The following is a 26,445-nucleotide window of genomic DNA, read 5'->3' on the forward strand; positions in this document are numbered from 1 at the left end:
CAGGGTGACCTAAATTATTAGAGTACCTATGAACATTACTTTTAATAACATCATAAATGTTTGAGATAGTTACGTAGTATATTAAGCTGTGTCTGCGTAATACATTTTAACAATTTCAAACAATGGAAAGTCCAGGATGGTATATCGACAATATTATGAAAAGACTGCAGTCTGGCTGTAGTGGCTGGAGATAGCAGTCAATAGTGTGAGGTCTGCTTCCTTGTGTGTGTGTGTGTGTGTGTGTGTGTGTGTGTGTGTGTGTGTGTTTCTTTATTGAAGGAGGGTATGGCTGAAAGGTTATATGTACTAGTCTTTTCATTGTGCCAGTCTGCAACTCAAGATTTCATTAACTTATACCCATAATGGGACTCTAAGCTGTGCCTTATAAATATCTAAAATAACCATCTATACAGCTACGGATTTGTTAAAAACAATGTTAAATCAGCTTATTTCACTAGTAAGCAAATTTTCACAAAATATGACATTGTACTTGAAATTTGGTCTTTCAGTCAGATCAGTGGCTCCACTGTATTGCTAGCTTCACATCACTCATTTTTTGCATATTGCCAAAAACACTGTTAATCCATTAACTTAATTTTGAATTAATGGATAAAACAGTATATTGATATTAATGCTGTGAAACATGTGAATGCAAAAGATTGAGGGAATGATAATGTCTGGTGAATTTTTCTTAAAATAAGATAATTACTCAGACATTGCTTTACATTTCTGTAATGAATCACACGATTTTTTTACTGTATAATGTGTAAATCAGCTTCTTTACAATTACTGGCTTTTGTTTGTCAGGGGTACCACTTGATTTCAGCATAAAGGCAGATCTGAGTGAAGTTCATGACATTTTCTGAATTCATGAGGTCTACTTCTAAAATGTAACATATGTCTAACTCATAAGGTGTGCTCAGTACTTCAAAACTGTCGATAGAGAGCCCTGCAATACCAGAAAGTGTTAGGTACTGCATCACTTCCCAACAGTAGACTATTAACATCAAGAGATATATTATACGATTAATTAAACAATGGAAAATCCATCATGGAATAATGACAATATTACAAAAATTGTTGATTACTATAGTGAAGATGTTGAGTCGTAGACAGGGGAAAAAACCAAAAAGAAAAAGAAAAAAAAACTGCTATGCACGTAAGCTTTCAGCAAAAGATCTTCTTCTGAAGTAGACAGCGAAAACAACACACACACACACACTGGTGCAAACACAACTCATGCACACATGTCCAATGGGCTTAGCAGCTAGAGCCAGTGGCCATTTGTGTCTGAGTTGTGTTTGCATTAATGGCAGTGTTTATGTTGTCTAAATCTGAAGATCTTTTGGCAGATTTTTTCCCCACTGTCTGTGACTCAACATTAACATCTCCACTATGTGGTGAGTATCTATCCGTATCATAATATTGTCGTATAAGATTTGCTGTTATTTTCAGTATAATCAGCCCTGAACCTATTATGTGCAGGAGCATGCCTATGCTAACAGTCAACAATATAGCATCTCTGACACCACACTCAACAAATTTTGATTGTTCTGAGCCTGTAATAAGCTTTAATTTTACATTATTAGTTTTCAGCAAAGCATCCCTCATTAAACCAAGTGAAGTCACATAATGGACTGGATCCAGTTTGTGCATTTTGACACAGAGTGTGTGGAAATTTTCAAAGACATTAGCCAATACAAGGTATAAATCAGAGAAATTCCCTGTTGTCTCCATTCAGATACACACAATGCCTTGCACCCTCCTTGGTACTCAAATTCTTGGATAGTTGTTTCATCAGCCTGCAAGATTCTGAATGCTTCAGTTGGTGGCAACTGCTCATCCAACAAAACTGATTCACCAGTTACATACTCACATGGAAACATACCTTTCTACAGAAAGGATGAATCAGAATTTTATGTTGCAATGGTGTTCCACTCCAGTAGATTTAGTACATATTTTACACCTTTTCATGTTTGATGCAATCATAGAAACATGGCCTGAATTTATTTTCACATTTTATTATGTTCAGTTTGTTTCACTTGTTTGCAAAGTTTCATAACTATAAAATGACCATTGTATTTCATTATATTGTGAAACAACAGGCACTATAAACTTACGTCTGTAATTTAAAATACAGCTAGCGTGTGCAGTTCCTTGAAATCTGCTTGTAAAATGACAATGATATTCGTGTTGCACGCCAGTTTTCTTGAGCCATTCATGCAGACATGGAAAATTTCTGCTGCTCAGAACTTTATCTCCTCTCCAAGACTATGATTCATCTGCTTGTTTCACAGCAAGTAATTTTTTATACTGTTGTCAAAAAACCCAATATAGTCAGTAACGCAGTACAGCTGAAACTCTGGACATACCACACTGTAATTACAGTGCATGTAGAAAGCAACACTACATGATTTGTGCTCATGAATTTCATCACTAACACCCAGTTGTAGTAAGCAATCGATATCTGCATACAGATTGCCATATTTGTTGAATTTTATGTATTGTTCCTCTGCTTCTCATATATACACTACTGGCCATTAAAATTGCTACACCAAGAAGAAATGCAGCTGATAAACAGGTATTCACTGGACAAATATATTATATTAGAACTGACATGTGATTACATTTTCACGCAATTTGGGTGCATAGATCCTGAGAAATCTGGCCGTAATAACGGCCTTGATACACCTGGGCATTGAGTCGAACAGAGCTTGGATGGTGTGTACAGGTACAGCTGCCCATGCAGCTTCAACATGATACCACAGTTCATCAAGAGTAGTGACTGGCGTATTGTGACGAGCCAGTTGCTCAGCCATCATTGACCAGACATTTTCAGTTGGTGAGAGATCTTGAGAATGTGCTGGCCAGGGCAGCAGTCGAACATTTTTTGTATCCAGAAAGGCCCGTACAGGACCTGCAACATGCGATCGTGCATTATCCTACTGAAATGTAGGGTTTCGCAGGGATCAAATGAAGGGTGGAGCCACGGGTCGTAACACATCTGAAATGTAACATCCACTGTTCAAAGTGCTGTCAATGCGAACAAGAGGTGACCTAGACGTGTAACCAATGGCACCCCATACCATCACAAGGGGTGATATGCCAGTATGGCGATGACAAATACATGCTTCCAATGTGTATTCACCATGATGTCACCAAACAGGGATGCGACCCTCATGATGCTGTAAACAGAACCTGGATTCATCCGAAATAATGACGTTTTGCCATTCGTGCACACAGGTTTGTCGTTGAGTACACTATCGCAGGCACTCCCGTCTGTGATGCAGCATCAAGGGTAACTGCAGCAATGGTCCCTAAGCTGATAGTCCATGCTGCTGCAAACATGTTCGAACTGTTCGTGCAGATGGTTGTTGTCTTGCAAACGTCCCCATCTGTCAACTCAGGGATTGAGACGTGGCTGCACGATCTGTTATAACCATGCGGATAAGATGCCTGTCATCTCGACTGCTAGTGATACGAGGCCGTTGGGATCCAGCACAGCGTTCTATATTACCCTCCTGAACCCACCGATTCCATATTCTGCTAACAGTCATTGGATCTCGACCAACGCGAGCAGCAATGTCGCGATATGATAAACTGCAATCGCAATAGGCTACAATCTGACCTTTATCAAAGTCGGAAACGTAATGGTAAGCATTTCTCCTCCTTACACGAGGCATCACAACAATGTTTCACCAGGCAACGCCGGTCAACTGCTGTTTGTGTATGAGAAATAGGTTGGAAACTTTCCTCATGTCAGCACGTTGTAGGTGTCGCCACCTTTGTATGAATGCTCTGAAAAGCTAATCATTTGCATATCACAGCATCTTCTTCCTGTCGGTTAAATTTCACGTCTGTAGTACGTCATCTTCATGGTGTAGCAATTTTAATGGTCAGTAGTGTATTTCCCTGATGTAGGCAGTAAGCATTTACAGACAAGGAAGACATCTTAAGTGGCTGACTGAACTTTCGTACTCTATTGGAGAAAACTAGAATATATGTGTAAAGAAGTTTTTGTAGGTTTTGGATTGTAAAAGCAAAATTCAAGCAAATCTGCTCAAGAGTATTTTCACTGATTTTAATGTGCCATGTATGACGTTCACCCTTTATTTACAATTATATACTACTGAATCCATAGCAGCTCCTCTTCTTCACCAACAGCCTGCAAACAGAGATGTCACAGTATTTTAATTTTCATGGATATGTTTTGCAGCTGCGAAATTTAATAGAAGGTTCTCTTAAGCTTTGGGAACACAGTGATACAGAAAGTATAACAGCTGAGACTTGGTAGTAATGACCTTCATAATTACATTTTGAAGCTGAAGAGTGTACGTGCACGTGTATGTGTATACACAAAATCTCTTGATGACAGTCACAAACAGGGTAGGTAACAGTTCCAGCAACACCATTAGTGACAAACCACTACCTACAATACCTTCCTCCGTTCTCAAAAAGCTCTCAGGCAAGTTGAGACTTGCAGACATCTGCACATGCATTTTCAAGGACATGTTTATGCTATCTCCAAGTGTGTCTCCTGATGGCTTGACTTAAATACATGTGCAAGAATCATTTGCATCATTAACTGTGAGCTGTGTAACTTCATGTAACAAAAATGTTTCAGATCTTCATAACAAAATCCTGACTGTTTTAATACTTTTCAGTCTTTTATGATACTTTCAACACTTATGAATTTTTTTTTTGTACTTCCATAACTTTTCAATATCTTCCAACACTTTTTTATATTTTTGTGTACTTCCCAAACTGGTTTATAGCATTACAAACAACTTTGCACAAACATCAGCAGGGTTTATAGCAAAAGCCATTGGCTTTATAGAAAAATCAATGGCAGCTATGTCCGACAGATTTCATGGTGTATAAGAACCAACATGTGGAAGTTTCCTGAGAAGTTTGTATTACGAAATTAACAGCTGGCATGAAGCACTCCAGCTGCGCTTCGAATAACTGTCAAACACCGAGCTAACATGGCCTTCACATATGTGTGCGCTATCTAATGCTAAGCAACAAGCTCTTTAATGGTATACTACAGCACAGCATAGTGCACAACTGCAGCTAGCCCTAAGGAAATGATGCTGCTGCTAATTTTACAATGTAAACTACATTATATTATTAACAATGTAGGAAAAGATAGAGTGCTACTTACCACAAAGAAGACATGTCCAGTTGCAGTCAGGCATGATTATAACACACTCACATATAGCTTTCAGCCCCCCCCCCCCCCCCACACACACACACGAAGGATGCACACAGAAATCTGGAGGTGGCAGGGAAGGGGTAGTAGTGGGGGGGGGGGGGGGGGGGGAGAGATGAACACCGCAGGGGCTAGACTGCCAACATGCACAGCATCAGGAGGCTGTGGGGCAGGGAGTTGGGGGAAGAAATGAACAAAATAGGAGAGGAGCAGGGAAAGACAGTCAGATGCGTTGGCAGAGGGCTGCAAATAAACAGGGTTAAACTATTATTTATTATATCTAAAAACAAAGATGATGTAACTTACCAAACGAAAGCGCTGGCATGTTGATAGACACACAAACATACGTAAACATACACACAAAATTCAAGCTTTCGCAACCAACGATTGCTTCATCAGGAAAGAGGGAAGGGGAGGGAAAGACGAAAGGATGTGGGTTTTAAGGGAGAGGGTAAGGAGTCATTCCAATCCCGGGAGCGGAAAGACTTACCTTAGGGGGAAAAAAAGACAGGTATACACTCGCGCGCGCGCGCACACACACACACACACACACACACACACACACACACACACACACACACACACATATCCATCCGCACTTACACAGACACAGGCAGACATTTGTAAAGGCAAAGAGTTTCGGCTGAGAGATCAACGTAGTGTAATGGCTATATCCTGCTTCCACCAGTACTACAGTGTAGCCAAAATCTGGTAGTCACAATTGTTGATTAGAATAATGGTTAAGTGTGAAGTGCAATCGTTTTGAAAATCACTTGGAACAGCATATGATCTCAATCCCTATGCACTGATGGCAACTTGAAAATGTTCTGATGTATCAGAAAGGTTTTAGAGCCTATAACACCATCTCAGCTTCAGGTAAATTCAAATATCCTATTTCAGCAGGAAATGTGCAAAACTTCTTCACAGGTGAAAGCTAACATTACTTCACTGGCCTGAAAGTTTGACTGACATGTCAACCATCATACCAGTCTGAAATACAATTGTTTGGGAATTTGTATATCACAACTGTTACTGCTGATTGGAAATGTTCAGGAAGAAGGCTAAGGGACTGAACTTCGCAGTTACTCCCAAACAGATCCACACAGAAGAAATCATTGAGTCCATGTAAGCAGCACTCTGGCACATATACGCAATTGAAACTGAGACAATTAGGCAGGAAATTGTTAGAATTTAACTAAGAGCCAAGCCACTCAAGAACAACCTTAGCTGGGAGGAAAGGGTAACTATTTACAGAGTTAAAGAAGAACAATGGAACTGTGATATTACAAGCAGGTAAAATCAGTGCTACTGTGATCTTGTATACCATGCAGTACAAAGACAAGGTGAACTGAGGATTGACCCTATGGCTAAGATAGTTCAGTGGCCACAGACCTTAATCAAGGATTCAAGAACTGATGCTCATACAGCCAAGGATCTCATTCCCAGTTACACACATTATTTATAGAGTGACAAAATTACTCATCCTTTACGCTAATTGTAAATGGGGTCAACTCACCTCCATACAATTTGGCAAAGTGTCAGGCCCACAAATGAAGACCTCTAGTTGGCAAAACAGAACTTGGCACTCAATAGAACACACAAAGGGGAAACAATTCTACCCACAGAAATCATAATCAGCTTTGACGTAAGGTCACTATTTACAAATGTGCCAGTACATAAAAGTGTTTGCATCCTACAAGAGCATTTTGTGCCAGACATTTGTGACATGGCTGATTTCTATTTGTCATCAACATCAACTTCAAATTGCAAGGAAAATACTATGGCCAAATAGACAGTGTAGCAATGGATTCTCCCCTATCCCCTTTAGCAGCTAACATATTCACAGAGGCCTCTGAAGCAAAAGCACTTTATTCAGCTTCTTTTTGCCCAAGTTGTTGGTTGAGATATGTGGACATCATTTTGGCTACAGTGAGACAATATTCGAACAAAATGCACAAGAAGATCCAGTTCACACTCAAAGTAGAAGAGAATTGTGCTGTACCATTCCTAGACACGGAAGAATATCAGACAATGGATGGCACACTAGGGTACATAGTTTATCGGAAGCCAGTTCGTATGGACAGATATTTATATGCCCAATCCCACCATTGCCCAATGCAGAAGAATTTGGTCATTCGTTGACTGTTCACGTGCATTACCTAAGTGATCCCCACTGTATAACACCTGAGCATAAAAGGCTGCAAACAATGTTCTTGGCCAATGGATGCAATCTCAAATCAATCCACACAGTGATGGCAAGGAAAAATGAAAACAAGATAAGCAGACAACTGACAAACTGCAGCCAGCAGTGCACTTACTTTATGTGAAGAATGTTGCCACCTGCATTGGTAAACATCTTTTCAAGGTTGGCATCCAGTCTGTGTTTTACACCATCTGCAAGATCCAGGATGTTCTTGGCTCCACCAAGGACAAGGTAGATGCTCTGTACAGTGCTGGCATGTACAAGGTGACTGTGGAGAAGTCTATATAAGTGAATCTGGAAGGCCAGTAGCAATGTACGTATTGGAGCATGAGCACTCCATTCAGTTTGGGCAGCACAGCAAATCTACAGTGGCCGAACAAAACTTATACGCTTCCCAAGTATGGATGGTGAGCAGAGCAGGGAGGCCATTAAAATATTAAAACATCCATGAATAGAGAGGATAGTCTCAAGCTTGCACCATCCTAGTTGTCAGCCGTGAGAACCCAACAGGCCATACTAACAACAAAAGACGTGAGCGTTACAGGTGAGCAACTGCCACTACATGGCCTATGTCCAGCATGAGGTAAAACTCTACGCTCCATTCACTGATGACTACGAGTCACATCATAGACTGTAAAATGCAGTAGACAACAACAGTTTCCCATTCTCAGCAACTTGGGAAACCAATTACAATTAAGTTTCTCTCTCTTTCCACCTCAAGATCCCAGGAATGTCAATGTTGTTAAAAGTGTGATGTAATTTCATGCTCAGTGGAGCAATCACGGCAAAATATAAGGGTCATTCCACAAGTCTTGGCAACTGTGGTATATCTTGTGATAATGCAACAATTTCATGATGTGCACTGGACTGGTATGGCAGTATGTGTCTCAATGCCAACATGAATTAGGGTTCCAGTACAGGAGGTCACAGTAAAGGTTGAAATTAAACGCACGCATTGGAACTCCGTGTAAATTTATTGTGCACAAGTACAAATGGAACAAAAATGAGTCAGAATCAACTACTGTGCTTCAAATTAGTTTCCCAGCACATACACACAGCATTGCCAATGAAGGGGAAGGCGAAAAACGCCATTGGCATTGCCATCAGTGCGTGTCACATGTCGGCCAAAATGCCATGAAAACATTTGCTCTGTTTGCAAAGTGCCTCCCATGGAATGGTTTCCTCAGTTGTGGAACAAGTTCAGAGTCACATGGACTGGTGAGAAGGGTAGATGGGGGAGGATCCATCTTGCAGCATGCCCAACCTCACACTGAATGTTTCTGGCATCAGTACCGAGCCATCCCTCACATGCACTAGCAATCTGTCAGTTGTTTCTGTAATTGCGGCAGCATGTTTCTTATAATGAATTCTGAACAGCAAAATATACCTGTAGACCCTGACAAAGGCCACTATAACTGTGGCCAAAATGTTGGTTTCATCAGTGATTTTTATTTACAATATGACATGGTGCCATACCCACGAAACTTTCAATTTTAATTGGCTTAGGCCATGTGAGACCACCTTTTGTTCTTTATTGTTCTCTCTCTTGATGCATCTTTGTTAGGCTACATATGCCCTAAGTGCTGATAGGAAGCAGTGGCAGACAAGTTTGTCCAGACTGAAAGAAACAATGCTGATATTATATTAAAGTACCATAATCTTTAGGACTAAGTGACTAACACAAGAGTCTAATGTGGCAATTTCTCTGTCTTTCCTGTCAGAGTTGAACAAGTGTTCTGTCTATCAACATAGTGTTAAAACTTAACACATGCAATGTGCAATTTCCTCTGGAAAAGACAATAGTGTTGAAGTGTACTGGCCATTCCATGCCAAGTGGTCTAATGTCGGAAAACGTCCCCGCACGACAGTCACAGATTTAGCTGAAATTTTGTGTGAACATTTGCACATGATCCCAAAGAACACTGGTAAAGTTTCACAGTTATTAATAAAGTTTGGTGATACAGTCATTTTATTGACCCCATAATACAGCTATTAAATGTGCGCTCGTAAATATTCAGCAAATTTGAGGCATAATATTTCCAGAAATTTTTTCTTGAAAGAAACAAAACTAGGCCATCTTGTACGACTTTTTGCACTTTCTTAAATAAAATAATAAAAAAAGGTTTCCTGAATGATTATGATATGAACAATTTGATATGAAGTTGGCCGTAAAAATACCTGCTCGAAGGAAATGTGAAATTTAGTTTATACCTCCAGAAGATACTGAAGGATACACCTGAACCCTAGTACATAATAACTCACCAATACAACAACTTAGAACATAAAATTTAATTCTTCTACTACTTTCCGATACCATAGTTTACAAACTGAGGGCAAAGTTGATGATTTTTCTACAAACACCAGAAATGGCTGCTTTTGTAACACTTTTTCAACAAAAAGTCCTCTGCAAATTCTTTTAGACTGTTTTCATTAGAAATACCATGTTCTAAATGACCTACAAACTGTTTGGCTTTGCAATAAAATCATATAAGGCAACAAAAAGGATGACAAGGTTAAGTAATGTCCGCCAAGAAAACAGACTCCTTACTAAATGTGAAGGTTGCCTTTTTGTATCTGCGGAAGCAATTGCAAGGTAAACCTGAAACTTTGCTCATAATAACTTACCAATCAATACAAGGTCCTAGATTACAAACTTTCATTCTCTTACAGCTTTGTTCAGATGGTAGAGCACTTGCCCGTGGAAGGCAAAGGTCCCGAGTTCGGGTCTCGGTCGGGCACACAGTTTTAATCTGCCAGGAAGTTTCATATCAGCACACACTCCGCTGCAGAGTGAAAATCTCATTCTGGTCTCAAAAATTGCTGAGAACTCATTGTTGCACTTCTAATAGCTGCACATTGGAGACAACAAATGATTATATCTGTGAAAGTACCAACCTAATGATCATGATGCTTTACAAATGTTTACTGGGAACATGTTCAATTATTCATACAATATTTCATCAAAATCTATGATGGTAATGAGGAACGTCTAGACCACTTTGCATGCAATGACCCTATAGAGAAACAGTTTAATAGCTGGAATCAGTAAAAATATGAGAATTTGGTGTTTGATTAATTCATTGTGTATCTCCTATGATTCTGTTGCAGAGTGTGAAGCTGCACACCACGTGGTGAGCAAGCATTATTGAGCCACCAATGGGGTGCCAAGAAAGGTCATCCAGTTACCCTGTAATCACTGTTCCATAATCATAAAATGAAGCAATAAACAGAGATATCTGAAATCACACAGCACATTTCTTTTTTTTCTCTGTACCATCACAAACAGTCTGCCTGTCTTTGAGTTTCATGTGATGTCAATTACAAACAGTATCAGTTTGTCCCGGTAAAAACAAGGCATTGAAAAATGGTTTGTATGATATTTTTGATTGCACTGGAGGGATGTAATACAGTTGTATTTTCAAATGCTCTTGAAAAAGTTTAGAATGTTTCCATAGTTAGCAGACACTTCTCTTGTGAAAAAGATGTGTGACACAGTTAAGTGGAAGTGAACACAACTTCACTTGTGCAGTATGCTAGTGAAACATTACAACTGAATAACTAAACCAACAAAATACGATTTAAAAAGTCTGTTAAGCGATGTTACACATTTTCTGAAATGACAATTAAATAAAATCAGTTCAAGATGACACACTACAGTCCAAGAAATCATTAAGACTAATTTGAGAAGCAGCCATTGGCAGAGGCCATTACTCAACTGTAATGGATTGATGTGTGGCGTGTGCATGCAGATGCACACGCACGCACGAACACACACACACACACACACACACACACACACACACACACACACACACACACTAGATCATAAAAAGAACAAACATTTGAGCTGCTTCTTTTTTCCTAATGTAAAGTCACACACAGACATCACATGTGCAGATACACACAGTCATATGAAAACAGGGGGGAACACTGTTGTAGTCACGAATGATGACAGTCAGGTTAATGCTTGTTCTGCTGACCTATGTCACACATTCTTTGACAGACAATGAGTGTTCAGTAGTGTTCTGAGCAATCAGCTGTGAATGTCATAGCCAATGTGAGATTAAACATGATTGTAATGAGTTATTTATTGAATTTTTATTCCATTTGTTTCCAGCGGTCATGGCCAATAATGGTGGAAAGCAACAAATTCTACATAAGCAAGCGAGAGACTTAATTTGTAGGAGACTTTATTTCTTCACGCACAGAGGATGTGTGTGCGCATACTGCAACTGTTGCTTCAAACCGGCAACACTGCAACCCCTGTCCATGGACCGCCATCATTTGTGAATCAGATTATAGGCAGTTAGCATTTAGTGGTGGTGAGAAAATTGGAATTAATTATGTTTCCACTGCTGTTAAGAGCCACGTGCCTCCCCTTTCCTAATACTTTCCTTCTTGGCCTACACATCTTTCCTTCCTCCCCACTGCCACAATTATTTGCTCTCCCTCCTCACACCCATCAAGATGGGTAACAACACTATTGAGCAAAGTGGTGCAGTGTTAAGACATTGACCTGCATTTGGGAGGACAGCAGATCAAATTCCTGCCAGACAATCCAGAGTTAGGTTTTCTGCAGTTCCTTAAAATCATTTAAGGAAAATACCGTGGAGTTGCTTAGCAAAAGGACATGGTCTTCTCCAACATTTGTTTGTGCTCTGGTTCTGTTCACTGGTGAGATGTTAAGCCCTACTTGATGACCCTCGGAAGCTAGTTCTCAAATGTCCATCTTCCTGCTGTACCTGGTTTTTATAACAAGTTTTTAAATAACGGATACAACATGCCTTTCATTTAACTTGACTGGTTTCCACATTTATTATCCCTCTTGAAAACACAATGAACAGCTTGTTGATAAGATTTTGTACAGAATGTTAAACACAGTAGAGATGTCCAATAAAATACTAAGCATTCTGATAGTGGCAACATTTATACAGTGCACTTTCATAAGCGAATTCTGATGGATGAATGTCACTAAGTTGGTATTCATGACACAGCTACTAAACACAATAGATTTTTTGATAACTGATGGCGACACACAGATGTTCACGTTTTGAAAGATACCCACAGGCTTTAAAATGCAGAACTTTACATACTGATGAACTTTTACAGAGATGTGAACCGTGTGACAGCTAGGCACAAACGTTTTACATGTGGATGTTATTGAGGTCATCTACAGCATGGACTCTGATACTGAAATGTCAACTAGTTGAAAGCTAGCTGCAGACACAAAAGAAGTCCGTAAGAGATATTTATACATAGATGTTTGTGAGTTGGTGGTGTGGTGGCCCGGTGTAATGTTAAGCTCTCTCTATACAGCTTAAGTGTTTTCATGGACTTACTTGTTGAAGAATGCTGGTTCTGCTTTCTTGCAGCACCGATGTCTTCTGCTAGCACTGGATGCTTCTCCGAAGATTTCACTGCTAGGAAGGGGAAATTTTCACTCTCTCGCTCTCTCTCTTCTTATTTAAAAAATACGCTACTCTTGGAATATCATTCAATGCACCAGAACATATTTATTCCCACTTTGTACAAAAAAACAACTAAACTTTATGACGTAAGCCCACACATTAACGGGCACCCAGAATCAGTTAATTACACGTTTTTGAACACAATTAATACATAAACTTTCATCATGGCTGACTATCCACTTCCAGATCACGTACTCTCAACAGCAGTTAAACATCTAATAAACAGTCACTATCTCGAGTCACTCCATTTGTTTTTCAACAATACAAAGCTACATTACTCTTTGCAGCCGGCCATGGAGCTTCCGGACCGTATTTAATTACTCTTGACAGGTCGCGCTGAACACTTGCCAGCGCCAACGAATTATCTCCCTTCCAGTTTCGCCTGCACAAACAATAAATGGGTGCAGTATTCCATGCTCATCCTTACGCCCTGCTTTAAAATAACGTGTGTTCAAAACGGCTGGAACACAAGTGCCTGGGGCACTACAGAGGCTGGATGCAAATTGCGGATTTCCAGTCTAGTAGCGGTATTATGCAAACACGTAAGGATAATTAATGAAATTGGTAATTATCTTTGACTTTATAATGGTGCAAGGATCAAAATTACTGGTTGTGTCATTCCATTTAATCAAGCAATAATTTTGCATAACTGAATGTAATACACCTGTAAACATAAAATGTTGAATGCATATTCGGTTGATACAATGTAAACATGCATAGCAGTTCATTAAGTTTCACAAAAATTTCGCAATTGGTATCTTATTTAGATAATCAAATTTCTTACATGGGTCACACAAATTAGGGCAACAAAAAGAGAATGCCAATTCTGGTCTGAGCTGCCAGTGTTGGTGGTCTTATGTGCTTGAGGCGTGCTGGCTTGTGTGAATGAATGGTCTGTGTTTCTCTTTCTTTTTCTGACGAAGGCCATGGTCGAAAGCTAATGTGTAAGTGTCTTTTAATTGTGCCTGTCTGCAAATTAACAAGTAACATTTACAGTAAGTAGCAATCTACCTTTCCCTTACATGTTTCAGGAAAATAGAGAAACCAAATTTGATTTATGGACTGAACATTATAAAACAGCACAAAAAATAATAATGTGCAAACTGGAAGCAAAATGGACTTACTGCAGTGTAAATGTTGCCCCAAACATGGGTATCCACATAACAGTAATTTCATTGTGTACTGGCCACACTGATCTTCTGAACTTCATCACTAAAGCTGTAATAACAACTTTAAATTAAAACAAAGTTCACTTCTATACTGCACTTTAAAATCTGCACATGTCCAGGGCAGGATGCAACCTGTGGAATTCTTACTACTGCACCTGAGCAGGTATTCCCTCTGCTAAGTCAGTTGCACCCTCAATATTGCTCACCACATGCACCATAAAAATAAAACAGACACACAATATCTGCACATTTATATTACACATGTTATTTTATATTATTATTTCTTACAATATAAATTACTTTTATTGCAATTATTATGCATCCATAAGAAGACAGGCGATTCATTAGACACCACTGGAACTTCTTATCCAAGGCTAGAAGAAATTTATAGAAACATTCAAGCAACATAGCCACATCGTCAGATTCTGAAAGGCTGCTCTCAAACGCAGAATATTCTCTTTGTCAACAACAATGCAACAAACAAAAAGTTGTGGAACATATAATTTTAGTTACTGCTGTTTTATTGCTTACTAAAAATGATATTGGATGATATTCACCACTTCACATCCATCAAAATATTGACGATTCTGGGATGGTTATCATTGATGGTCGATGTTCACATATTGATAATGAAACTGAAATTAGCACTCGTGATATGCCAACATAAGACATCCCTAATTCTGATCCTATGACTTATCTCAAAAGATATACTGAAGGAAGTCAAACCTACATTTATAGCTTTAGAGATAGCTTTTGACAATGTTGACTGGAATATTTTCACTAAAATTCTGAAGGTAATTGCTACAAAGTGCAGGGAGAAAAGGTTATCTACAACTTGTATAAAAACTACTCTGCATCTGTAAGAGTTGAAGGATGTAAGAAAGAAGCTGTAGCTGAGAAGCCACTGAAACAGTGTTGTGGTATACTGTCACTGTTACTCATATATACACTGAGCAATCAGTAAACCTTTTTGTGGTTGAATTTTTGTACTGATTCAGTGAAGTTAATTTTTTAGTATCTTATTAGAATTGTGACCAATTGACTATACTTATTTTTGATAATTTTATTTTTGCGATTTAGTATATATCACCATAGGTTTTGGTCCTAAATTATATATATATATATATATATATATATATATATATAAGTGCTGGCAGGTCGACAGACACACAAAGAAACACAAACATACACACAAAATTCAAGCTTTCGCAACAAACTGTTGCCTCATCAGGAAAGAGGGAAGGAGAGGGAAAGACGAAAGGATGTGGGTTTTAGGGGAGAGGGTAAGGAGTCATTCCAATCCCGGGAGCAGAAAGACTTACCTTAGGGGGAAAAAAGGACGGGTATACACTCGCACACACACACACACACACACACACACACACACACACACACACACACATATCCATCCACACATATACAGACACAAGCAGACATATTAGAAGACAAAGACTTTGGGCACAGATGTCAGTCGAGGCAGACATCTGTGCCCAAAGTCTTTGTCTTCTAATATGTCTGCTTGTGTCTGTATATGTGTGGATGGATATGTGTGTGTGTGTGTGTGTGTGTGCGCGAGTGTATACCCGTCCTTTTTTCCCCCTAAGGTAAGTCTTTCTGCTCCCGGGATTGGAATGACTCCTTACCCTCTCCCCTAAAACCCACATCCTTTCGTCTTTCCCTCTCCTTCCCTCTTTCCTGATGAGGCAACAGTTTGTTGCGAAAGCTTGAATTTTGTGTGTATGTTTGTGTTTCTTTGTGTGTCTGTCGACCTGCCAGCACTTTCATTTGAGCGCTGGCAGGTTGATAGACACACAAACAAACACAAACATACACACAAAATTTGAATTTTGTGTGTATGTTTGTGTTTGTGTTTGTTTGTGTGTCTATCGACCTGCCAGCGCTTTTGTTTGGTAAGTCTCATCATCTTTCTTTTTAGATATATTTTATCCACATGGAATGTTTCCCTCTGTTATATATATATATATATATATATATATATATATATATATATAAAAAGAAAGATGATGAGACTTACCAAACAAAAGCGCTGGCAGGTCGATAGACACACAAACAAACACAAATATACACACAAAATTCAAGCTTTCGCAACAAACTGTTGCCTCATCAGGAAAGAGGGAAGGAGAGGGAAAGACGAAAGGATGTGGGTTTTAAGGGAGAGGGTAAGGAGTCATTCCAATCCCGGGAGCGGAAAGACTTACCTTAGGGGGAAAAAAGGACAGGTATACACTCGCACACACACACATATCCATCCACACATACAGACACAAGCAGACATATTTAAATATGTCTGCTTGTGTCTGTATGTGTGGATGGATATGTGTGTGTGTGCGAGTGTATACCTGTCCTTATATATATAACAGAGGGAAACATTCCACGTGGAAAAAATATATCTAAAAAGAAAGATGATGAGACTTACCAAACGAAAGCGCTGGCAGGTCGATAGACACACAAGACCCTGTCTTTAAATATGTCTGCTTGTGTCTGTATGTGTGGATGGATACGTGTGTGTGTGCGAGTGTATACCTGTCCCTTTTTCCCCCTAAGGTAAGTCTTTCCGCTCCCGGGATTGGAATGACTCCTTACCCTCTCCCTTAAAACCCACATCCTTTCGTCTTTCCCTCTCCTTCCCTCTTTCCTGATGAGGCAACAGTTTGTTGCGAAAGCTTGAATTTTGTGTGTATATTTGTGTTTGTTTGTGTGCCTATCGACCTGCCAGCGCTTTTGTTTGGTAAGTCTCATCATCTTTCTTTTTAGATATATATATATATATATATATATATATATATATATATATATATATATATATATATATATATATATATATATATATATATCACAATACCTTTGTAAGCTGTCATTTTGAAGATAATTAATTATATTTCCCACTATAGAAATGAAGCAGTTTTTTCCAGCTTCAAAAGTGACAATAGTAGTGATCTCATGTTGACCAGAATCTGATTATTGCAGTAGTTTTTATACACCAGGTGCAGTGTACTGCCAAAAGTGTCCAGCACATCTAGATGTGGTAATACAGGGGAAAAAGGTTTTTTGTAAACCCACTGTCAGTGGTACGTATGGCTCGCGAGGTTCACAAAACACACATTAATTTTGGGGTAAGTACATTTCCCAAGCCCCTCTGAGAAACTACTTTAGCGGTAAGCATATTTCGCAAGAACTTTTGAAACAATGTTATTTGGTAATATTTATACTTTTCATGGCCCTAAAAATCTATTTTTCTCAAAAAAAAAAAAAAAAAAAAAAACACAGAAACTACAGCTGGTGCCAGGCTGTACAGAAGTAATACGATGTATTCCCATCAGGTAATGAAATACAGTAAATGGGAAATGGAGACATATCTCTCTCAGCCTGTAAAGGGATGTGGTAACCATGGAGAACTTTGGAATGTGAAAATATGCTGTGACTCGCCGATCTTTCAAAGTGCCGCCGCGCAGTTACGCGCGTCCTCTACATGCGGCGCTGTCTGCCAGCCATGCAGCAGCAGCGCCACCTACGCGGCCTGCCAGCCAGCGGCCGCTAGACTTGGACTGAGTTATGATTTGACTGTTAAAGTTTACACACATCTTACTCTGTTTACTTGATCTGTGACTTTCATGTATTGTGTCTTCCTTGAAATATATTTGTTCAACTTGAAGTTATAACAAATGGCGACGAGGTAGTGATTTTTCTTTTCCATCGTTGACCCACGCGTTTCCATGGCTACTTTAGAGCAACTATTGCAAGGTCTCATAGAACAGCAAACACTTCTCACAAATGCAATTCGTGATTTTGTCGCGGCATCAAATGCGGGGCGTCTCTCGTCGTTGTCTCTACCTACTTCTCCTCTTTACGATGAGACGGCGGAAGACTGGTCTGATTATGAAAAATGTCTTCGACAGCACATCTTGGCATTTCATGTCGCAGACAAACAAACATGTAAGTCTCTGTTCCTTTCATGGATTTCACATCAAATGTATCGGTTGTTGTCGCAATTGGCTCCTTTGAAAGATCCTGCGTCTTTGTCCTTTGCTGAAAAGTGCTCACTTCTGTCTGTCTATTTTCAAAAGCAAACTCATGTGGTAGCCTCTCGTGTTGCCTTTTATCGTTGTCAAAAACAACCGAATCATCCTATCGCGCTTGGGCTGCTGAACTTCACGGCCTCAGTAGAAAGTGTCAATTTGTTACTGAAGTTCACAAAGAATCCTATGCCGATTCCATGGTACGGGATGCTATTATCCGTTCGGCGCCCGACAAAGAAGTTAGGCAACGTGCCCTTCAGTTGGCAAATCCGACTCTGGATGAAATCCTATCCATCGCTCAGTCTTTTGAAATTTCTCGCACCGCTGGAGCACAAATAGAGGCATGGGGCGACGTCGGGGAAATACAACCTCTGTGTGATGTTGACGAAGCGTGTGGCGTGTCCCCGCCGGCCGACGTGGCCCCAGTACGCTCCCAAGCGCAGCCCCAGCCTAACCGTAAACAAACCTCTAAGAAACTGCAGCAAAACCCACGGCAACTTCATTCATGTCCATGGTGTTTTACGAAACATTCATGAGAAGATTGTCCACGACTTTGGGCCGTGTGTCACAAATGCAAAAAAAAGGGTCATATGTCATCCGTTTGCAAATCCAACCGCATACATGATGTTCATGAACATGACGCTGATTCTGATTCTGTATTGTCTGTCAATTGTACTTCTTCCCTTTCAAGGAAGTTATTCCTCACTGTCCAAATACTTGGTCGAGATGTTTGCATGCAGGCGGATACTGGTTCTGCTGCCATTATCATCAATTCTCAGACATATCTTCAGTTGGGTTCTCCAATCCTGTCACCTGTCACTAGGCAATTACAGACTTACAATAAACAGATTTCTCTCTTGGGACGATTTGATGCTCAGGTATCTTACAAATGTGTCATTTGCACTGTTCCCATTTTTGTGGTCGACCATAGTAACGTGGAGAATCTTTTGGTTTTGATGCCTTTTGCGTTTTTGAGTTCTCCATAGATGACTCTGTCAATACCGTCTCTGATGCTATTCCTTATGCTCAATTGGATTCCTTGTCTACGACATTTTCGTCCCTTTTTTCTCCTGGGTTAGGCTGTGCAAACGATTTTGAAGCTCATATCACGCTCAAACCCACTGCTCGGCCTAAGTTTTTTCGGGCTCGGCCCATTCCTATGGCCCTTCATGATCGGGTCAAACGGGAGCTGGATCGTCTCACTGCTTCAGGGGTCTTGCTTCCTGTCACTTCCAGTGAGTGGTCCTCTCCTGTCGTTGTTGTTGCTAAGCCAAGTGGTGACATTCATCTCTGTGGCGATTTCAAAGCCACTGCAAATGCTCAATGCCTTATCAGCACTTACTCTATGCCTCAAACTGAAGAATTGTTCACTAAACTTGCTGGAGGCCAGTATTTTTCTAAACTTGACATGTCAGAAGCTTATCATCAACTTCCTCTCGACGCTGCTTCCCGGCAGTTTCTGGTCCTTAACACGCCTTTCGGCCTCTATCAATACCAACGATTGCCATTCGGGGTTTCCAGCGCCCCTGCTCTCTTTCAGCGATTCTTGTAACAATTATTGCTCATTGTCCCTGGGTGCATAAATTACCAGGACGACATTGTTGTTACTGGCTCCACCACTGACGAACATCTTCAAAATCTCCGCACACTTTTTCATGTCTTACAGACTGCTGGTCTTAAGTGTAATCTTCAGAAATCAAAATTTTTTCAGGCATCTATCATGTACTTAGGGTTTCAACTCTCTCAGGATGGTATTCGTCTGCTTCGGCAAACTGTCGCTGCGATCGATGCCCTTCCTCGCCCTACATCTGTTAAGGAATTGCAGGCCTTCTTGGGGAAAATAGCATATTATCACAAGTTTTTACCGTCTGCTGCTTCAGTGGCTCAGCCATTGCATCGCCTGTTGCATAAAAACGTGCCTTTTCACTGGTCCGCATCATGCGATGCGGCTTTCCAGAAATTGAAGACTATGCTGAAACAGGCCCCGTGCCTGGTTACTTATCGACCTGGCCAGCATCTTGTTCTTGCCACGGACGCCTCTCAATATGGGGTCAGTGCAGTCCTTGCGCACCGTTTTTCTGATGGTTCTGAACAACCCATTGCTTATGCCTCCAAAACGCTCATGGATGCCCAACAAATGTATTGTCACATTGAATAAGAAGCTTGGGCCATTATTTATGCTCTTCATAAGTTCGGTGTTTTTCTCTATGGATCCAAATTTCATCTTGTTACGGATCACAAACCACTTGTTTCCTTGTTTCATCCATCAACGTCACTTTCCGGCAAGGCTGCACACTGCCTCCAGCATTGGGCTCTTTACTTGTCTCGTTTCAATTATGAGATTTCCGGCCGACAGCTCAACATGCGAATGCTGATGCACTGTCTTGCCTTCCCATGGGTCCTGATCTGGCATTCGATAGGGAAGAACTTTTGTGTTTCCACCTGGATGTTGCCGAGCAGTGGGTTGTGCATGGGTTCCCCATCACCAGGGACCGGCTGGCGGCTGCTACGGGTTCTGACCCTACCCTCTCCCGGATTTTACGCTGTATTCAGAAGGGTTGGCCAGATCGTCCATCCGCTAAGACTTCTGATCCGTTGCGGAACTACTATGCTTTGCGTTACCGCCTCACGGCTAGGGATGGAGTTATCCTCCTTTCCACCGAAAATGCTTCGCCGCATGTTGTGGTACTTGCGTCTTTGCGTGCTTTGCTCTTGTGCCTCCTTCACCAAGGGCACTGGTGTGTCTCTCGCACAAAATCTCTGGCGCGCCATCATGTGTACTGGTCCGGCATCGACTCTGAAATCACACACATGATCGTTGCCTGTGGCCCTTGTGCGTCACAGACCACCGCCCCGAAGTCATCTTTGTCACCGTGGCCTTCGCCTGAGAAGCCTTGGGAGCGTATTCATGCTGACTTTGCGGGACCTTTTTTAGGTGCTTATGGCTTCTCATTACTGACGCCTACTCTAACTTTCCTTTCATTGTCCGTTGCACGTCGCCTACCACCACGGCAACCACCAATGCTCTAGCTCGCATTTTCTCTCTTCTGATTTTGTGGATTTTTGTGCCCGTCATGGCGTCATGCATGTCATGGCCCCTCTGTTCCATCCACAGTCAAACAGTGAGGCTGAACGACTGGTCCGCACATTTAAGGCTCAGATGAGGAAACTCCTGACTTCTTCTTCTGCTGATGATGTGCTTCTCCAATTTCTGGCTTCTTACCGTTTCACCCCCATGGGCGACCACAGCCCGGCTGAGCTTTTACATGGCCCGACAGCCCCGCAAGCTACTTCATCTTCTGTGGCCTTCCACCTCACAGCCGCGGTTGCCTTCACTTGGCCGGTTCACCGCCGACGACCTTGTATGGGTATGGGGATATGGCAGTCGCCCAAAATGGAGTCCTGGCCGCATCTTACGACACCGTGGCCAACGCCTGTATGAAATCCAGATGGATACGGGTGTTGCAGTGCGTCATTCGGACCAGCTTCGGCCTCGTGTGCTGGAAACGCCTGTTCTGGATGCCGCTACACCACCTTCGGCTCGACCTGATGATCGGGATACTGGAATCTCTCATTACTCACAACGCAGTCCTCTCACCATCACATCAGTGCCAGCACAAGAACTGGTGCCATCAGGAGACGTGCCCATGCAGGAACCGGATGACCATCACCTGGCGGAGCAACTCTATTCGCCTCCTTCTCCTATGGACACATCGCCCATGTCTCCTGTTATAACAACCGGACTTGTCGCAACAGGCAGATTGGTGCACGGGGCCCCAGCAGATTCAACCCCCATGTCTCCTGACATCTCGACCCGTTATCATCGGGGACACTTCCGTCCGTACAGGAAGCCTCCTCCTTGAGACTTTACGGCCAGTCAAACAACACCTATGGACTTTAGCAATCTACAAGCCACCTCCATCAAGACCTGTGCAAAAAATTCAAAGGGGGGGGAAAAGTGTTGTGACTCGCGGATCTTTCAAAGTGCCGCCGCGCAGTTACGCGCATCCTCTACGTGTGGCGCTGTCTGCCAGCCATGCAGCAGCAGCGCCACCTAAGCAGCCAGCCAGCCAGCGACCGCCTGACTTAGACTCAGTTATGATTTGACTGTTAAAGTGTACAAATGTCTTACTCTGTTTACTTGATCTGTGACTTTCATGTATTGTGTCTTCCTTGAAATATATTTGTTCAACTTGTAGTTATAACAAAATGAAATACAAATTTTGTGATTTTTCAGTGACACTGTAATTCCAGCAGAGACAGCAAAAAACTTGGAGGTGCATTTGAACAGAATAGATAGTGTTTTGAAAAGAGGTTAGAAGATTAACATCAACAAAAATAAAACAAAGGTAATGGAATGTAGTCAAATTAAATCAGGCAATGCTGAGGGAATTAGTTATGCAAATAAGATATTTAAAGTATTTGACAAGTTTTGCTATTTCGGCAGTAAAATAACTGACAATCAACTGCAATCATGGGACAGCTTTCTATGACAGTACGACTACAAGCCAGCTGTCGGATAATATGAATGGTCACCGGCAAACTGGGGCCAAGAGCAAAACTGTCAACCCACTTGCAGAAAGTGTAGCTGAACACAACATGCTCTTTTCTGATTTACACAAATGCAATTTACCCTTGCAACATACCCTTCACACCCCATCAATCTCCATTAACCCACTAACGCCACACCTGCCAACCAGCAATTTCCTCTTCCTATGTTCTGTCACCTCCTCTCAACCCATGCCTCCATGTGACCTTCATCATGCACCACACCCCACTGGCTCCAGTACCTGTCCATCATGTGCCCGGTCCATGCACCTGCCATCCCTCCTCCTGCATTCTTGGCCAGCAAACCTACTGCCTCTCTCTCAGCTGCTAGCTACCCACCCTCGAACACCTCTTCCTGCTTCTCCCCCCCCCCCCCCCCTCTTACCCACCCCACCCCCGTCCACCTACTAAAAGCAATCCTGTCCCTCTAGCACAACAAAAGATTTATTCCAATTATTTTTCTTTCTCTTTTGCGTGTGCCTGTTGACGACTCAATGATTCTGCTATTCAGTAAGTGGTCTCCTTTACTCCTAAATATTTATATTCCACCAGAACTATATTCATATATTATTAACCACTGTTTTAACAAATTAACCAATTCCTTATAAGCAAGGATTGTAAATTCCCTGACAAATAGCAATCCTTTTGTAGGACTGCTTCTATTCTTGCTGAAAACTATAACTTTGTAGATATTATTGTCATTCGGGATTTGTGAACTGTCAAGTATATATCCATGTATGTGAGCAAAGGCATCAACTGGAGTTGTATACAACATGTTCAGCAACTGTGTTGTCAGATCTGATGTTACCCACAGTTTGATGGTGCCTATTTGTGCAGATAAATAAATGGTTATTTCTCAAATCTTCACGTAATATCATGTGCAAATCAGCTAATAAATGTGTGAGTGGTTGCTCAATTTCATATTGCACTTGTTTCCGTTCTGGAATATTCATTATCATAATCTTTTATTATTACAGTTATTCATGGATTCTTAGTTTATTTTATACTAATTAACTTAATTTTGATTTATATTATAGAAATATTGTCCATCAAACACAGAACTTCCACAGATGGTATAACTTCTATTGGAAAGTATATACATTTTATTTTGTACAAAATTTACACGTAATTTAAAAAATGTACACATTGGCAGTATTTTATAATTTACAGCTGCATGAGGCCATACTGTGATACAGAGTAAAAATCTCACTTCATGCTTTAACAACATTACAAAAAGGATAGATTAATACATACCTCATAGAGGAAGTGTTAGCAGGCATAACGAGAAAGACTGCAAGGTGTTATTCAACTACTGGACAAAGTTCTTGATCCGATGTAGACAAAATAAAACGTACATATTCACACAAGCTCAACTCTCACCTGCATGAGCAATGTCATCTCCAAGTGTTACAGCCCAACCATGTCCTGAAAATTTCATGAATAATTTGCTTAGGCAAGCAACAGAAACTCTGATTGTACACTGTCTTGAAGGTCCTGTAAGACTTGTCAGTGTACATCCCTAGTCTGTAGGAACTGATACGTCAGTTAAAAGATTTATTGTATCTCACTATCCTCAGTTAATTATCCAGTTGCACGATGAAACAGAGGCAGGACTCCTGCAACTGGAAGCCACTCTTTTCTCCAATGAGCAACTGAAAAAATCAGATGAGGAGGCTGCAGGTTCTGGACAATCATTTATCAATAAGCCATGCAAGAATATGCCTCTAGAGACAGACAGAAACTCAGACCCTTCAATTGAAAATCATTAAGCAGAATCACAGAATGCCTCCAGGACAGATAGAGTTAATGATGAAGATATAGCAGCCACACACTCCTGTGCCATTAGACACAAATGTGCTAAAGCCGATATTCTTCAAACATAAACGCAGTGGCAGTGGCAGACGTGGAAAAATGCTCTCCTGCTCTTCAAACTGAACAAGGAACAGCAGCAGAAAGAAAGTCCTTTTAGTGATTTTGAAAACAGAATGTGTTTGTCTGGAACATTCAACTTCAGAGGCAGTGAAACATCTGTTCATTCAGCAGCAGAATAAAGTAGGTGATCTCATTGTTCATCATGACCAAGCGGGAGACACTCCTCTGAAGAAGACAGTTCTTGGTTCTATGAGTCTTCACCAGTGGAAACCCATGGCAGGAATTTCATAATTTTATGAAACCAGTGACAAACTTCAATGGAGTTTAATGGGTCCATTTTCCGTCCTTGAAAGTAGTTCTTCACCCTTCTCACCAGGCACTAATGTGAACTGAATCCACATGTTAGAGCAGACAAGCTTGGAGTCTGAGCATAGTTCAATCCATGCTCACACATAACTTGCATACTGTGATGACCAGACTGATCTGCAACAAATTCTTAGTGTTACCCTTTTTTAAAATTTGGGCTTAGTGTCTGGAAACAACAGTGGCCGTATGTGTACATGCTGTGGTTCTGTGAATGTGTGAGAGTTTTATTTTGTCTATGTCCGAGAAGGACTTAGTTCAATAGCTGAATAACATCTAGCAGTATTTGTCACTGTGCCTGTATGCCACCCAACTCTATCCTTTTCGTACTGTTAGTCCATTCTGGATTTTCCATTGTTCCACTTTCTGCTCTGCCCACACACACACACACACACACACACACACACACACACACAGTTCCACCCAATGACCATATATGCAATTTAATGAAGATAAATAAATCTCCAGTTTTAACAGCAAAATCCTTAAGTTATGCACTTCTAATACACTTCATGATAAGGTATATATATCAATTCTTGAGTAAAGGTAACAACTTACCATATACTTGATGTCAATGTTGTTTATGAGTCTGTCCAACTGATCACTGCATCAAGTATACAATGAGTGATTACCACAACTCTCTTCACTATCTGTCTTCTTTCCATGACATTCCAGTATTGTATCAGATTTCTTACTGAGGATGATTTGAACTTTACAAAACACATACAGTGAAACCAAATTACAAAAAAATGATGATAAATACAGGAAACAAATTCTATGTATATTACAAAAATAGGCACAAAACTAAGTTGTATAAAAAGACACCACTTAGTTTATGGTTCACACATTTGTACAACACATATTTCCTTGGTTTTGCTATTTGTACAACTGAAAAATGCAGTCATTCTTTGGAAATGACTATGCTAAAGCACACCAAAACATACAAATCTTAGAGGGTCACTGCATTTGTTTTTATGACATTCAATGTCGATAAAACTGCAACTTTTGTAGACAAATACAGTTTGTCTACATTAAACAATACAAGCAACACTGGTATATAAAAGCCCAATACAAATCCATTTCAGAACCAAAGATCACCCCCATCATCATCATCATCTTCCTTTTTGTTTTGTTCTACCTGCTGCAGTTCAGAATCCATTTGGAGTGGCAGCTGTGGAGTGTCTTCATGCACTGATTCTGGCTCTTGCATTGACAAAGGTGCAGGAACATGTGCTGGTGTGGATACCAAATGTGATGCAGCACTCTGAGGTTCATCCTCATCTGACTCACTAACCTCTAAATCGTCGTGTATTTTGTCACGCACTTGGCTTTGTGATTCTTGACGCTCTGAGTCTCTGTGTTGTGGAAGTCCTTGCAGGAGGAAGTCTGATGGATCATAATTTGGATCTACATCCATACTCTCTTCTGAAAATGATAAAAATTAAATTCTACAATTATATCTAGCAGTTATGTGAAACAAATTATATCTAAAACACTGATAATGACCACAATGAAACATCTAATTGGCATATTGATATACTTAATCTGCATTTCTGGTTTCATATAGCCCAGA

General features: G+C 40.7%; 2 protein-coding genes across 2 annotated transcripts in view; one reads left to right on the forward strand and one right to left on the reverse strand.

Moving 5' to 3' along the window:
- LOC126260296 (uncharacterized) overlaps positions 1–10,564 on the forward strand; it is a 54,766-nt gene extending 44,202 nt beyond the window's left edge. Inside the window, exon 3 of the mRNA XM_049957620.1 lies at positions 10,524–10,564. Within this exon, the coding sequence (XP_049813577.1) occupies positions 10,524–10,564 (41 nt within the window). The remainder of the gene's footprint in view (positions 1–10,523) is intronic.
- A 13,135-nt stretch (positions 10,565–23,699) lies between these two features.
- Positions 23,700–26,445, reverse strand: part of LOC126259441 (transcription initiation factor TFIID subunit 1) — a 230,279-nt gene continuing 227,533 nt past the window's right edge. The window contains exon 28 of the mRNA XM_049956255.1: positions 23,700–26,297. Within this exon, the coding sequence (XP_049812212.1) occupies positions 25,954–26,297 (344 nt within the window). The 3' untranslated portion in view covers positions 23,700–25,953. The remainder of the gene's footprint in view (positions 26,298–26,445) is intronic.

This window comes from Schistocerca nitens, chromosome 5 (assembly GCF_023898315.1).
Source record: "Schistocerca nitens isolate TAMUIC-IGC-003100 chromosome 5, iqSchNite1.1, whole genome shotgun sequence".
Taxonomy (NCBI): domain Eukaryota; kingdom Metazoa; phylum Arthropoda; class Insecta; order Orthoptera; family Acrididae; genus Schistocerca; species Schistocerca nitens.